A 17,446-nucleotide genomic window follows, 5' to 3' on the forward strand; every position below is an offset into this window, starting at 1 on the left:
TTCTAATTTAAAATATTCATAAATTTTTTGCAAAAAAAACTCCATTATTCCCCTGGTTCAACGCTAATTACTCTAAAAAATTAACTTCGTCGACTTCGCTGTTTAACCACATAAAGGCCAATCAACGTGAGGAAGAATACAAGAACCAAATCAAGACCTTGAACACCCGTCTAAAGGAGGTACTATAAATAGTAGCAATTTCAATTGCAGTTTTTGCGAATCCAATAAAAAATGGACCCATTCAAAAAACCTAAATTTAGCGGAAACAATGTAAACTGCGAAACAGCGTTAATTTTTTTTATCAATCCAAAAGAAGGATTAAGCATTTTTTTACGGCACTTTCTTTAAGTGATGTGAACTTTTATAATAGGCTCGGTGATTATTAAAAAAAAATCATATATTCGAAGGAACACTTTAGATTTTCACGACGTAGCTGACTAAGTTCATCGCATTGTTATTGCTGTTGCAATTCTGCTCGTCTTGAACAGCTTCCACATTCAACATTTGAATTTTTTTTTTAACATAGGGACCACATTGTCACGTTGGCTCCTCTGCTCGCTCTGCGTTTAATTTTATTGAACATATTGTTTTACATACATATATATATGTATTTATATATTCGATTTATTGTTACATATATATAAAAAAAATATTGATTAGCCTCTAACATTAAATCTAGCCTCTGCTCAAAATATAAATTATAAATAATATAGTTTGCAATGCATATAAAATATCTACCGATTTATTGTTCTTATTGGTTGTAATTATTACAAATTGTTTTATTATCAATAATTTAATTCACTTTCAGTTTATTTGTAATTAAAAAACTTATGATTAACCTGTTAATTTAAATTATTTCTCTTCCTTTATTTTCATGTGTTACCCGCTCTGCTTGCTTGCTTGTTGTTGATTTGTACTTTTTGTTGTTGTAATACTTAATCACGATTATTGCTGCATTCCACGTCAAAACAAAAACACTGCATCATTATGTGTTGACGGACTGAATTATATATTCGTCGGCAACAATCAATGCAACAACAAATGTATAAAAATTAAAACGCCGACAACAACAATATTACCACAACTGCTATCACCTCTGCTGCAATCTAATACTAAATAAAATTAATAAAAACGCCAAATCTAAACGTTTCTTGCACGTAAACGTTTTTATTGTTTTTGCACATACTACTTTTTTTCTGCAACATTTAATGCGCTCAAATGTCAACGAAAAAATTAAAATAAAATAACACTACCGTCAAACGCTCGCCTAATAACGAATATGCACCTACTAAAATTACAACATATTTATTTGTTTTTTTGTCTACTTCGTGGAAAAAAAACAAAAAATAAATAAATAAAAAATACCGAACGCAATATTTCACCAATATTATTGTTGACTACTGGCGGCGGCATTTTTTATTAAAACATCTACGTATTGTGTTTGCTAACCCGCTGTTCTCCTTGACCATACATAAAAATGTGTCATAAATTGTAGGCCACGCAAAAAGAGGAAACTTTCGAGAGTCAAATCAGACTTTTGGATCATCAGTTGAGAGAGGTATTAATGCGTTTTATTGAATACTTAAATACTTGCCAGTAGTTTTCTTTTTTATTGCCAAATGACTGGCTATTAAATTTAGTATTATTTCATGTAATTTTTTAAGTAGCTTCCAAACGGTGGATGGGTATTAATATTTAATAATGTGTGGGTGTAACAAACTATTAATTTTTATGATAGTCCTCAGTTTGAGAGAGAAAATTTAATTTAAGATTAGAGAACTAAGGGGTTTTTCTGGATCGTTAAATAAACTTATTTATTTGTGCAGTAAGTCTGCACTTTTTTATTATCAAAGTCAAAGAGCGCCATATAAATTACTACATTTATAAGCTTCACCCAAAAATAATAATCTCATAATTAAATTAAAGTTTTATGTGTTAAAAAAGTATTTGTTACTTCCATAATTTCTTAAAGTTGAAGCTCTTTCTTTAGACATCACATATCCGTGTTCGCCTCTTGATTTATGTGGATATGAGTTTTAAAAAGCTTAAAAATTTGTAAATGGTTAGTATTTATGTTCTTTCCTTGTCTAAAAAATTACTTTCCAATGCTTATTTTAATTCGAGCTTCCCCATTTTGTACTACTTGTTATTGTTATTATGCGCCCTCAATGCTTGAAATGCGTGAATATCACACGCATAAATATTTTATGCAATCAAAAAGTATACGATATTATTATATACATATATGTATATATTTTTTATATATAAATGTATAATATCGAATTGCACAAATTGTTATTCTCAATTTTAATTAATGTACATACAAAATATAGGATCCAATGTGTATTCTTGTAATATATATATAACCTGAGCTTATTTTTCTATTTTTGTGCTAATACACATACATACTATATTTACATAATATTATTATAGTTTGCCATTAAAGTAATTTATAGAGTAGAGTAGTAAAAGAAAAGTATAACAGTAATTAGATAGCGAATCTATATGTACCCAAACAACAACAGCGATCACCACACAACAGAAAAATATATCATGGCAAGTAATAAATTAAAAATAAACAATTCTACAATCGATTTAGGAAAAATCAAAGAGAAGCTAAAATAAAACATGCCACAAGATAAACTAAACATTCGGCAGTGGTAGCTTAGATACTATCCTTTGCATTTCCATACAACCCCAGAACTCACCACAAAAAAAAATTGATTATGATTATTATTGAAGTTTGTTTTTTTATATTTATTTTTTTAATTTTTGTTTTGTTTTGTAAAACAGCATTTAATGTCCTGTCTAATTTAAATGTAGTGTACACTTGCATAAAATTGAAAACAACTTTTTGTGCAATGAATGACAGTGGCTGCGAAATATTGCAAAAAAGTTTAAACAAGAATAAATAAAAGCAGCAAATATTTCTAACATCACTGTTTGTAGCGGCGTTGATGACCCTCCTTGAGGCATTGCACGCCACAGTGTAGTGAAAAAAATATTTGTGTGCCGCCTTATTCTGAAATCCATAAACATTTTTGTTTGTATGACGTTTCCACTATATTATTTCTTGTTAGCAGTATTTATATTAATTCTTACTTCGTTCCACCTTTACATTTGTGGTTTTAACTTGTAATAAATTGCATAAGTTTTGCATTTTTATATAATTTATTTCCCGTTACTTTTAATCGAAACTCAAAAATTAAAAAGAAATACATATATGCATTCAAGCACACATTTCAATTATTAAAGCAGCGTTTGAAAAAAATCAGTTCGGTAGATATTTTGTATTATTTGTGCACCAGGTAAAAGGAAAGTATTACAAAATTAAATAAAAGTGATATATTTTTCTTTTGTGTTTGTGTGCGTCGCCGTTGCATCATCTCGTTGTTGTTTGCTGCGTTCCTTCGTTCATGTTTAGGCTCGTGAATCGCAAAAAGAAAGCGAAAAGGAGATTTTTCAAATGAAAATTAATTTAGAAACTGTAAGTTGTACTTGCCCCAGTTTGTGTAGTTATTTTATACGCATAAAGCCATACACAAGAAGTTTATTTCCATCGTAGATGCTGCTGCTGGCGAAAACAGAAGCAAAAGAATGTAGCAAATGTAGTGGCAATTTAACAAAAATAAATAAAATAAAATAAAATTGTAGTCCTTTGCTGTCAACTTTGTAGTCTAAACCAAAATAAATTGGAGAACGTATGAGGCTATTAAAAGCTTAAAAGTTGGTACTACTAGATCGTATGCCCGCCTATATATTTTCCAATCAAAGTTATTAAATAAGTTGTATTTTAGTGAAAAAACATGAGTAAGTTAAACATACCTTTAGAAGCAAGTGTTATAACCATAATCATAATAATGTGATTTAAAAAAAAAAGAAGGTAAAAAATAACTGTGAAGTATTACTGACCATATTATTTTACAATTAACATTATTATTTTATTTACGAGTTATGAATTAACAAGCTATTTAACAAACATAACAAAAAATGAAATCTCGTATGATTTGTTAGCCAGTAATTTTAAAAGTAATCAATAGTAATAAAAAAAATAAAAAAAGACGAGTGTATTGCACAGAAAACAATTTCGATAAAACATATTAACGCTGGTTTTGGTAGTATTTGTGAAGCTTTTATCCCCTGAAGTGAACTGATAAATTCTAAAATGTTGCAGTGACAAGAAGAAAATGGAATAATACTCACTTGTACTTAAATGTATAAGTGAAGTAATTTTTGGCATTATTTGAGCTCAAAAATAGTTTTTGGTAAAAATTGCAAAAAAGTAGTTTTTAAATACCATACATAAATTGAAAAAAGAAAAATTTGTTACTGCACATTTTTGCGTAGTCCATCTTTTATTGATTTTCAAATAAATGTACAAAAAATATTTCTCACACCATCAACTTATTTGAAGAAAAACTAAGACATTTTTATTTATATTTTCCTCACAATAAACACAAATTTCTACTCGGCAATCAAATTGAACATTGACTTTGAATCGCTACACTCAGGCTGAAGCTCGTGCTGAATTCGCTGAACGTTCCGTTCAAAAATTGCAGAAGGAAGTCGACAGGCTCGAAGGTATGTCCATTAAAGACTTTTTCCGCTTAATTATAAGAATTTAAAGTATACAATATAAAAGCAGAATTACATATATTTTTAGTAGTATTGTTAGTATACATATAGTACAACAATAATTACAATTTTACTGTAGTAAAATATATTTTGTATATGAATTTGTATATTACATAAATTTCGTAATTTTTGAGAAAATCGTTGAAGTTCATATTAATAATTTAAATTTTATTTGATAGTCAGTTGCTAGGTCACACAGCACATAATACAGTTAGCAACATTTTCACATCTGTGTTATCCTTTTGTTAGTGTTTTTCAATGTTAAAAAACAAAGATTTTGTATTTAAATATTTAATTAGTGTAATGTTTGAATTTAATTTTTTTAATTTAAATTACCATTTGTGAAAATACAGTATTTTAGCGTTATGCCAGAGAAGTATAGTTACTTAAAATTATATGTATTGTTTACCAAAATGTATTTTTATTCACATTTTTATATCTTAAATTTATTATTTGAACCAACGTTATTTTATTTTTGATTCGAGTTGTGCAACGGTGCGCTGCGAAATCGATAACTAAGTCATTTGTTGCACTTCTCTTTTCGATTATAATTTCAATTTATTAAAATTTGATTTTTTTCATTTTATATGCTTTCCCGCTCGCTCGTCTACCTGCTCCGCCTACTGCCTGCTGTTTAAATTATGAAAATATGCTACTAAAACTAAATTATTATCGTTCCAATTATTTATTATTTTTATTTTATTTATATCGTGTTTAATTAATGTTGTTAAATGTTATGTAATTTCTTAAAAAACGTACCTTAATTTTTGTGCTTTTATTTTGATGTATATTTATTTAAAATAATCTTGTGCTGAAAACCATACACTATATAAACGCGTTCAAATACCGCTTGAAATTGAACTAAATCGGATCAGATGATCTGGTAAACGAACGCAATAAGAACAAACTGCTGCAGGAAGAAATGGAAGTCACTCTGCATGATATTCAAAATATGTGAATATCATACGCCACATCAACGCCACTGCCACTCCCACTCGCTCTCCATTGTGGCCTCCTCCTTTACATGTATACATACAAACATACTTACATACTTACTGTTTTAGTATGATGAATCAATGAAACCGCTGCATAAAATAACCACAACAAACACAACTATTGTAATAAAAAACAGCAACTTGATGAAGTTTACAAAGTATGCAAGAATACATATATACATACATAACTACATACATATATAGTGCCTTTGCTGTCGTACACGGTGGCTATAAGGGCCTCCTGAAAACGAGCCGGCGGAGTGGGCATCCTTCCATAATATTAAAGTAATTAAATAATTATAATTATTAAAAAAAGAAAAAAGCAAGGTTTTGTTGCAAAACGAATAGCGCAGCGTTACATAAACTAGAGCCACAACAGCAATATTAAAATATTAAAAAAAAAAAGTAGAAAAGAAATCGCAATTTTTTTTATTTGTTTTCGGTTTGGTCGCGATAGGTAGTAGCAACAAACAATTCCATTAATTTCTTTTTACAAAGTTTGTATGCAATATCAATTTTTCTTGCTAATTATTGCATAATTCTACTAAGAAAATTGTAAATTATTTAAGCTCGGGTCTAAATTATATTATTGTATTTCGTACATTCCAATTATTGTGTGAAAAAAAATTCCATTTTACGTATACAAAAATGTATTTTTAACTTTTCCGCTTCAAAAGAGTGCTAAAAATTTAACGACACTAGTATAGTTGATAAAAGTAAATGAGAAATGTTAAAATCTATCCCTATAAAAATCGATGCAAAGTACTTTTTATTATTTGACATTAATTTATTAATTGTTTTGGCAATATTTTATTAGTTTTTTTTTATAAAGTACTTTAAATTAGCGTTTTGACATTTAATTTGTAAATTTTATTCTTATTTTTTGTTTTTTTGAGATCACCATTATGCGCCTGTTGCTAAGAAATGATTTGAAAATTTCAATTAAAACATACATACATATATACTACATACATACAAGTTGTATGCGAAGACATTAATTTATAATTTTATTTTTAAACATTTATAATTCTGTGCGCTCGTATGTATTTATCTGTTTAATGTTTAAAGCAAGACAAACAACTACTTTATGTATTAATAATTATTTACTTGATTATTTTAAAGTAAAATACATTTGCAAAAAAGACAAAACTAAAAATGTTTATAATTTTCTGTGTAATATTGCTAATATTTAAGTATTTCTCCCACTGCCCCACTTTTCCTTCCTATTCTTTCCTTTTAACTAGACATCCCACGATCCACATGTAGACATCCAATTAAAAGAACAATATAAATAGAGAAAAATTGTAAAAAGCAAGCCTACAAATTGTTACAAAAAAGCAACTCTTCGCTCGAGTTATTTACACGAGTTCAATCAAAATAAGAAGGCAATTATTTATATTTTTCCATGAAATACATTTACATATGATTCAGCTGCAATTTGCACAAATAAAGTATTTTTCCAAACATAAACTGAGCATTTTAAATGAACATACCCCCGTAGGAATAACTGTTTTGTTAAAAAAGTGTTCTGGTGTAAATGTGTTATAGTAAATTCGACGTGTTGTGCTATTGTAGTCCCGCCCAATTTGGGAGACATCACTTTAAAAACATTTACATGTTTACAGTTAGGTCGCCAACACTTTTGCAGGGAAAGTTCGAATTATGTATGCTTTTAGTGTTAATATAATGATTTTAAATTTCTTTTTATTTTTTATTTTATTCATCTTGCCTTACCAACGCCGTTATGTTTACTTTACTGCCAATCGTTAATTTAACCACAACAAAACAAAACCCGTACAACCAAAACCAATCTACCAACCAACCCAACAACCATTCCAACGCACAAATATATAATTAACCTACCAACATCTTTGCGCTACGTCGTCTGCCAAACTAGATGAGATGATCATAGAAAAGGAGCACTACGCCTTGATCGGCGATAGTCTTGATTTGGCATTCGTTGATTTGATGGGTATGGAACCATTCTACACCGACCGTAATCCCAAACCGCCAACACCAAAAATACCTACACCAACGCCTGAAGAAATCGCCGCTGCCGAGGAGGCGGCTGCTGCAGCTGAAGCTGCTGCTAAAGCTGCGGCTGAAGCGGCCGAGCGTGGTGAGGCAGTTGAAGGTGCTGCTGAAGGTGCACAGGCAGCTGGTGAGGGTGCAACCGTAGCAGCTGAAGTGGTACCTGAACCAGCGAAGGAACCCACACCACCGCCACCACCTCCACCACCATTTGAATATGCCATCGACTTGCCACCGGAGGGTGCTGAAGTGCCATACGTTAAGAACTTTGATCCCAATGCAATTCCACCACCAGCAGAGGAAGCACCAGCGGAGGGCGCCCCAGCAGCTGAAGGTGCTCCACCTGCGGAGGGTGCACCAGCACCAGTTGCGGAGGGTGCTGCACCTACGGAAGGRGCCCCAGCTCCAGCGGTTGAGGGAGCACCACCATCCGAAGGAGCACCTGCACCAGCACCACCTGCCGAAGGTGCACCACCAGCCGAAGGAGCACCGACAGCTGAAGCTACAACTGCCCCGGATGCTGACGGTGCGCCTGCTCCAACAGCTGAAGCACCACCTGTCTCTTATACACATCTAGATGTGTATAAGAGACAGCACCTGCACCAGCACCACCTGCCGAAGGTGCACCACCAGCCGAAGGAGCACCGACAGCTGAAGCTACAACTGCCCCGGATGCTGACGGTGCGCCTGCTCCAACAGCTGAAGCACCACCACCACCACCTGCGGAAGCAGCACCAGCTCCCTCAGCTGATGCCCCACCAGCATAATTAGATACTTAAACTAAAGGATCATCGAATAAACTACGATGAAATTGAATACTGTGATTAACTGCGATTTTCCGAAATAAAAAAAATTAAAAACAATTTTTTTTCTACAAGTGAAATACGATCTTGGATTTGCAACTTGCTCGACGATTTGTGATATGCTGCCTGAATTGTGCTCCTGCTCTTCTGTGTCTTAACGTCACGTCCCTCTTTTGCTTGACTAATAAAACCATTTCCACTAACAAACCAGCCAAAAATCTTCCACCTTACAACTTCAAGACATTCTTCGGACTTTTTTACATCCTCATCAATATTTAATTGGCTCTACTATAAGCTTTTCTATTTTATTTGTTAATTTCTAATTAAATTGCACATTATTATATTTTCAATCTTTTCACTGCTCGCATGTTCTTGCTACTATCTTCTCGCATTTTTGCTCATCAAATGATCATGCTATCGCAAATAAAAATAAAACACAAAAAACATTCTGAACGCGCTAATACTGTTCCGAAAAAAATCAAGATGATTTAATTGTTGAGAAGGAGCGTTATTGTCTTATCGGCGACAGTCTTGATTTGGCGTTCATGGATTTGATACCAGGACTTGAACCATTCTGGACACCACGTAATCCCAAACCGCCAACACCTAAACTGCCAACGCCGACACCCGAGGAAATTGCCGCGGCCGAAGCTGCCAAAGCTGAGGCAGAAGCAGCAGCGGCTGCAGAAGCGGCGGCAGCGGAAGCAGGAGCCAACGCACCCGAAGGTGAAGAGGGTGCAGCAAGAAGAGCTTCTGGTGCGCCTCCAGCTGAGGGTGCACCAGCAGAAGCTGAACCAGTTAAAGAACCAACACCACCACCGCCACCACCACCACCGTTTGAGTACTCCATTGATTTGCCACCAGAAGGTGCGGAAGTGCCATTCGTTAAGAATTACGAACCACCACCACCAGGCGCAGAACCAACCGAGGGCGAAGCTGCTCCTCCAGCTGAGGGTGCTGCACCAGCGGAAGGGGCTCCAGCAGCACCAGAAGGTGGTGCACCGTCTGCAGAAAGTGCACCAGCTGTATCTGCAGAAGGTGCACCGCCAGCAGCAGCTGCACCACCACCACCACCAGCTGAAGGTGCACCAGCAGATGCGGCCGCTCCCGCACCAACTGCCGAAGCGGCTGCTGAGGGTGCACAACCCGCGGAAGCTGCACCTGCTGCAGAGACAGCTCCCGCTGCAGAAGTAGCACCCACTGCAGAGGCAACTCCAGCTGCAGAAGCTGCGCCAGCCCCAGAAGCAGCTCCAGCGCCGCCAGCAGATGCAGCGCCACCCGCAGAGGCTGCCCCAGCTCCTGAAGCCGCACCAGAACCTGCGCCCACCGCTTAATTTTTAATCATAAAAAACTAAAAAACCCAAATTAACCCATAAGCACCTGGTGTGCAGGGCGCGAACCTCTTCTTTGGGCGTGACAATGTCATAGGCGTTAAACACAGCCGCTACCAAAAGCTGCCAGTTTTAGTTGTTTGCATGAACGCGTTTAGTTTAGAGGATCCATAATTATTTACACACATACAATTCTTTGAATACCTACCTATTTAAGTTAAAACTATGCATTTGTTATGTTTTTTCCTAATTTATTAATAATAAAAATCTAAAAAAAATAAACTCTTTTGAGCCAATGTTAGGTATTGCATTGCTATGAACGGAGTGTTTTTGTCTTTGCTTCCTTCATATTTAATGCTAACAACGATTTGCCACGCTTGATTCAATTATATTTTTGTTTCGAGAAAACGCTATTTAAATAATATAAGAGTAAACACCGCAAAATGACGCGGCAGCCGCACTAACAATTCAACATGTCGCTAAGCCAATATGCAAATGAAGTTGCTTTTGAACATTGCGCCGTCTAATGAAGCACGAAAGGTAAACTTTATTTAAATTTTTAGTTGATTTTGCATTTTTATTTGTTTATTGTTTATATATTTACGTTTTTTTCTTGAACTGGGGAAAAAAATTTTTATTTATTATATTTTAAATAAATTGGTTTTATTTATATGAAGAATATTGCTTATTTACAGATAATTATTTCAAATAAACTGTTTTAAAGGAATTTTTAAAGATTTTGATAACTGTTAAGTTGCATCGCGAATATTTACAAAATGATACAAAAATTTTGTGGTGTTGCCGGACTATTTCTTAATGGCAAAACATGATTGAGAATTTTTGCAAACAACTCGTGTTCACTATTAAAAATCTTCTCAAAATTCATGTTTAATGCGCGAAATATATTAATTATTTTTTATCACATTACAATTTCACTTTCACTATTTTTTATGGCACTCAACTAAAACAATATAATTGTTGGAGTTGTTTGAAATTAATATTAAAATTATATTTTGAATTGTGTCAGATACTGCATTAAAAATTCTTTTCTATTAAAAATATTTACATTTTCGAACTAAACCACAATTTTGAATGCAAAATGTTCTTAAAAAAATTAAATTGGTCTTTTTAAATATAAATATAAAAAATTAAATATAAATAGTTTTTTCAATATAATTAAAATATGAATATTGATATTAATTTATATTTTGTTTCTATATGTACATACATATATGTTTTATTTAAGTTACTGTATTGTTTAAAACGTATTATATATGTCCTTTATTTATATACTCAATTTTATATGTAATTAGTTTATATATTTATGTTTTTTAACCTAATTCATCTTACAGAAGATGGTAAACTGTCTCTTATACACATCTAGATGTGTATAAGAGACAGATCTATTAAATATCATTTACATTTTATTTTAATTATTTTACACCTTTCTTTCAATCTAATCAACTTCATTAGACGACCTTGTCTCGGAGAAGGAACGCTACAAGGATATTGGAGACGATCTCGATACCGCCTTCGTCGAGCTCATCCTCAAGGAACAATAAACACCTTACAACAATTATTGTCACGACAAAACCCCAAACAACAACTACAAGCAGCAGTAGTCCTAAACGAAAAGCAATTCAATTTTCTTTATGTGTTTATAGAATATATATTTAGTTTGGTTAATGCAGCGGCGACAACTTGTGTATCAATATTCGTTGCTCGCTTTTCTCAAAGCGTTGATTTGTATTTCGTATTTTAGACACTTTTTAACTGTAGTCGTTGCCCTTAGGTAGTTGTGAAGCTCACTGAGATGATGTTAAACAAGCAAAAATATTAAATTGTGTATTTGTATTCATTTAGTTTTATTATTTGCATATTTTTCATTTCACTATACCACTAAAAACTCGTATAAACATTTATGTAAAACCTATGCACGCTCTTGTAAACAAATTTTAAAAATAAACAAGCAATAAATATTGATTTCACGAGCATATAAATGTTGAAAAAATGTATTTTATTTCCATATTAATAATTTATGATTTAATTGCTATATTTTGTGACAAACAATGGTAGCAGATAAATTCGTTATTATTTCGTTCTTTTACATTCATCATTGACTTATATTCTTTATTATCTCTTACATGCCTTGCCTCTGCAAAAACAAAAACAAAAAAAAAAAAAACAGCCGAAGTCAGCAAAGGCCTGGAAAAGTACAAAACCATAGCACAAGAGTTGGAATATGCCGAACTGAACAACTACTAAACATTTGCGCTACTGCAATAGCTGTTTTTCGGCATAAAAAATATAAATACAAACTAAGCATAAGCGAAATCAACAGAAATTCATACACTTTTTCAAATAAAATATTATACCACAGTACCAGTGAACTGGAAAATGTAACGCCGATCAATAAAACAATTCTGAAGCAAAAAAACAAAAAGAAAAACTGCAAAGCTGCAACAAGGATGACATTCCAAATATAAACACATTACATATTACAGAAATACAGAAAAAAAACATTATTAAATACAAATTAATTTAACATATAAACTGCCTTCTTGCTAACTAAGTAGTGAAACCATGCATTGGTATCAAACGATTTTTTATAATAATGCAATTTATGCAAATTTATTTTAAGCAATGTGTAAAATTAAGCCTTCATATTAAAAATAAAGAAAATATCAAAAATTTCCCAATTAATTTTCGCCACTAACATTGTTGCTTGTGTATGTGTGCCGCAGCTTTTCAATAAATCGAAAGAAGAATTTCCTTTCGCATAATCTTCAATACAAAATCCAAATAACCTTCAATAAAACTCAATAATTACACACGCAAACATATATATATATATTTTTCTATTGTACTTTTAAGCTTTACTATATATTAAATAATATACATACAAACTCTAGGGCTCTTAAAATTATTCGAAAAAATAAAACCGATTATTCGAATATCCAATTTGTAACCTTTCGTCCGAATATTAACTAATTAATACTATTCGATCGACGACTTCTGATTATCCGGATACTGCAAACCGAATATTATTATTTGAATAATACCCTATTCAGTTATTCTGCTTACTCGAATAGTAGCAAGAGCTCTAATACCAACGGGAAAAATTTGTAACCTTGTTCTACTAGGAGGCAATTGCCTGGAAATTTTAATTCAAGTGTAATTTCTCTATAATAAAATCAAACATAATATATTGCAAAATAGTTCAAAAAACGGCGATGTCAAGTATACACATTTAAGCAAAAGTATGCATAAATAAAATAAATAGCACATATACATATGTACATGAGTATGTATGTAAATGGTGCGCTTTTCTAAATTGCATAAATTAAGCGAAAACTATAAAAATGATTGTGTACTAATGTGAAAAACAAAAATACAAATTGTGGAAATGATGTTTAAATAAGGCATAATATATTTGAAAATATACATGTATTTATAAAAAATGTTTGATAAACAAAAACGAAATAAAATAGTCGAATAGTTTTCGCAAGGCATTTGATGAATTCGAAGTGTTTTTCTTTATTGAAAAGTATCAATAAGCCGACTACAAATTAGACCGGAACTAATAGGAAGCAGATATACATATGTATTTTTAAGCGGTTTTAATCTGGTTCCTATTGTAAAAATAAACAGTTAGGAAACATCTGGATTCGCCAATTTGATACTTTTTGTAAAGCCAATTTTCATTTTACCTTCAAAAAAACAACTACCTGGTGAGAGAATGCAAACAACTGTGGTTAGCAACACAACTTTTTGCTAACGAGGACATATCGCTTCCGCATTTTTAAAAAATACTCTACATTAGTATTAGGCGATTTAATTCGAAAAAGCCATCAAACTGAAAAATCGTTTTGTTTCTATAAGATGCATTGGAATTGAATTCATATGGCTTGTTCTTAGTGTTAAAAGACAGTTTTTCGGACGAAGAGTTTGTGAGATATAAAAAAAAATCGAAAAGACGGAATTTCATGTAATAATAAATCACTATTTTTTATTAAATAATGCTACTGATTATCCGAATGAAACGTCGGAAATCCTATAAATGATCAGTAAGATGAATTTTTAACTCTTGAAACTTCTTGCTACAGAGTATTATAGTTTTGTTCACCTAACGGTTGTATGTATAACCTAAAACTAATCGAGAGAGATGGTATTGATAGCATAGGACGAGAAAAGTTGAAATCCGGGTGACAGTCTGTCTGTCCGTCCGTTCGCGCAAGCAGTAACTTGAGTAAAAATTGATATATGTATGTATGTATCTTGATGAAACTTGGTACGCAGGTTCCTTAGTACAAAAAAAATTACGAGTTCGTAGATGGGCGTAATCGTAAGTGCCATAACGAAGCACTTAATTAATTTATAAGATTGTAATTTGTCTCAGAGGATCGCAGTGGCAAGGGGCACCTGTGGACAAAAAATTTGGAAAAAGTGGGCGTGGCCCCGCTCTTTAATATGTTTAATGTTATCTCCTAAACCACTAAAGGTACAACAACCAAACTGAATATTATAAAGACTCCTAGCGACGGTGTGGAAATTGGGAAAATCGGAAGATAACCTCGCTCACTCCCCATATAACGGTACTGTTCAAAACTACTAAAAGCGCAATACATAATTACGCCAGACACATTAAATTTTACCTCCGAGATGGCATGAGACGGCTTTATGCGAGCCGCTATGAAACTTGCACTATGGGCGTGGCATCGCCCACTTCATGGTGAAACCCCATATCTCGGGACCCGACCTGTGTCACAGTGTAAAAATTAGCGAAATCGGACTACAACCATGCCTACTTCCCATATAACACAAAAATAAATACCATCTGATTTTTTCACATTCCATTACGCAAATAAAGATGTAATTAAAGTAACGGAATAAAATTTTGCAGTAATAATTCCCTTAAAGTATGCCACCTTATGACCAAAAATTTTCCAAATCCAACCAAAACTATTCAAGACTCTAGGTACCGAATATGTGGACCCCAGTATCTACATATAGTTGACTACCATATAACCATTATCGAACATCCGGCTGATTTTCTATAATGACTACGTATTGTGATTTTGGTTTAACAATTCTTATACCGAATATATAGGTCAGTGTATAAGTTATATATAGTGTGGGTATATAAAAAATTGCTTAGATTCCGAACCTTTAGTTAATGTTTTACATCGTAGATATTTCCCTCGCTTTGATTTCTGAGTTGCAGGAGTATAAAATGTTCGATTGCACCCGAACTTAGCCCTTACATGCTGAGATATCGATTTGAAATTTTGCACACCTTCTTTCTTCCCAATATCATGCCCATTTGTCGGAAACGACGATATCGGACCACTCTAGCATATGGCTGCCATACAAATTGATCGATCAAAATTCAGTCCTTGTAGGGAAAACTTTTTTGTTTGATGAGATGTTTGCACGAATTTTGGCGTGGATTATTGCTTAATCTGAATCTGAGGAAATTGGTTGCATTTGTAATAGAAAATAAAATCAAAATATTCCACTAAAAGATAAAATAAATTCATTTGTGAATCTATATGCTTTTTTATAAATTGTCTTTGTTTTTGATATTCCAAAACAGTTATTATTGCAAAAATGGGGTAATATTTCCGATAGCCTTACTTTGACCCAGTATATTCGATAGATGCTTCGTTTTACAATTTCTGACTTTTGGAAAGCCAAACGTTTATCTCAATTTGTTTACATAAAGTATATATTGTTTTTGTGGGATAACGATCTGGTCAGTGTTACTCGCCAGAAGGCAAATAGTTTCAAATATATACAAGTGGGCGTGTGCGTGGGTGTTACGGTCATAAAAACGATTTGAATTTACCAAATAATGTGGAAGTTTGATAAATATATACATATATTTTTGTACTCCTGCACGTCTTGTTGGGTTGCCCACACACAACTATTGATTTTGATTTGGGATATTGAGAGCACTTACTACTTCGCTGCTTCGCTTTCCTTGTCTATTTTCGTAACAAGTAAATATGTAGCTATCGGAAGTGATGTTGGTTCTTCGTGTTGAACATTTTTTAGAGGAAATTATTCAGATAGTTATTTAAAAAATGGAATTCATGAAAAAAAAAATCACTAATAACTATCAAATCAGAACACTATTTTGGATTTTCCAGATTTCTGGTTGACTAATGAATGCATCTTAATATGTAGTTCTCTTCTTCTCTCAGGTTCGATTACTATTTCATCAAGCTAAATAGTTCTTTTAGTACCTCTCCAATTTTTATTCCCGCATTGCTAGTAAAACTTTGAGGTTACTGGTTGATTTTTTTGTCATAAAGCTCTTCTTTAACTAGTGGCCTGACTACTAATCGGAACATCGTGAATGCTATCTGTCAATCATAATAACATTCATTTTTAGCATGAATAATTCTTCGAAATCGATCTGATAATTAGACGTCGAAGTATTTCTTAGTCTTTTCTTAGCGAGAAACACTTGTCTCAGCAAAGCTTCAACTTACCTTTTCCAGAGACCTACAACACAATTTATGAGCGTTTTAAAATCATTTGCTTATTCCAAATAAGTTTACTAATATCAGCTGCTTGTGAAACGATACATATTCTCTAAAGGATAGTTGCCGAATTTTCAGAGTAGTTTCCAATTTTTATAACAAAGCCTATCGAGTTTCTGCCCATTTTCGTTTTCTGTGACATTTAAATTTGCAAAGAATTTGTGCTAAATTAGTTCCGAAAATAAATTCAAATAAGGAAATGAAAAGGCTCAAAATGCAATTCTTGCAAGAGCTTACAAGGCCCACAAGCAAAAGGTAGCTTCAAATTAAAAATACATTTTATAAAATATTTTTATTTTTAAATAGCACGATTTGAAAATTATAAATATTTTTTCTACTAATGGCTGAGTATATGAGTATATGACAAAGTATGGATATGAACAGCAAAATACTATATAAAATATTTAAGTCTGCCAGCAGCAACCACTTTTTGTTTCAAAATTAAACAAAATAAATGCGTAAATATAAATATATAGGTATACTTCCAAGTATATAAGTATACACACATTTCAAATGGCAGCGAAATGGCGAAAGCTTTGATCGCCGGCCAACAAATACGAAATATTTGTGAATGTTGCGGGTAAATCGGCTATTTTTATAAACGAAATGGCAAAACATGCGAGGCAACCAAAGGAAATATACAAAAATATAATTTGAGTGAGGAAAATGCGAGCTGGTGAGTAAAATTAATATAAAAATAGTTAATAAAAAAGTGTTTAGTACATTCTCATATTTTTGCATTAAGCTATTTTCCAAATAAGCAATAAAATGGACCAAATGCAAGCGGAACGGACCCGGATTTTTATCCGGCCAAGGACTGTCAACTCGGCAGAATTCTGCCGTTACAACAACAACAACAACAACAACCAAATGCAAGCAATATTTTACAGCGGACACTAGAAATTTTAGCTCATTTCAGATCAAATATCAAAAATATTCAAAATGCAGTTCCAATGCAGCGTTTATTAAAATCGAGGTTTGTGTTAATAAAAGTACAGTTATTTTCACCGGTTTTGAGATGATTTACTCCAAAAACAAAGAAGGAAAAGTTAGACTTGGTATTTCCAATTACGAACTAAAACTTATAATTTACCATCCTTCGA

At 32.7% G+C, this 17,446-nt stretch overlaps 1 protein-coding gene across 23 annotated transcripts in view; it reads left to right on the forward strand.

Moving 5' to 3' along the window:
• The window catches only part of LOC108975346 (tropomyosin-2), a 43,402-nt gene extending 30,842 nt beyond the window's left edge, over positions 1 to 12,560 (forward strand). For 6 of the 23 annotated variants that reach the window (XM_018943751.1, XM_018943750.1, XM_018943737.1 and 3 more), the window contains 4 exons: positions 117 to 179; positions 4,512 to 4,581; positions 8,948 to 10,335; positions 11,269 to 11,343. In XM_018943751.1, coding sequence (XP_018799296.1) covers positions 117 to 179; positions 4,512 to 4,581; positions 8,948 to 9,798 — 984 coding nt within the window. In that variant the 3' untranslated portion in view covers positions 9,799 to 10,335; positions 11,269 to 11,343. Of the gene's footprint in view, positions 1 to 116; positions 180 to 1,495; positions 1,559 to 4,511; positions 4,582 to 5,510; positions 6,933 to 7,527; positions 8,146 to 8,300; positions 8,545 to 8,947; positions 10,336 to 11,268; positions 11,779 to 11,983 lie in introns of those variants that run through there. The other 17 variants (XM_018943756.1, XM_018943755.1, XM_018943744.1 and 14 more) reach the window with 9 other exon arrangements.
• The last annotated feature ends 4,886 nt before the right edge of the window (positions 12,561 to 17,446 follow it).

The sequence above is a fragment of the Bactrocera latifrons genome, unplaced genomic scaffold (genome assembly GCF_001853355.1).
Source record: "Bactrocera latifrons isolate USDA-ARS-PBARC rearing strain unplaced genomic scaffold, ASM185335v1 scaffold_64, whole genome shotgun sequence".
NCBI classification, from domain to species: Eukaryota; Metazoa; Arthropoda; class Insecta; order Diptera; family Tephritidae; genus Bactrocera; species Bactrocera latifrons.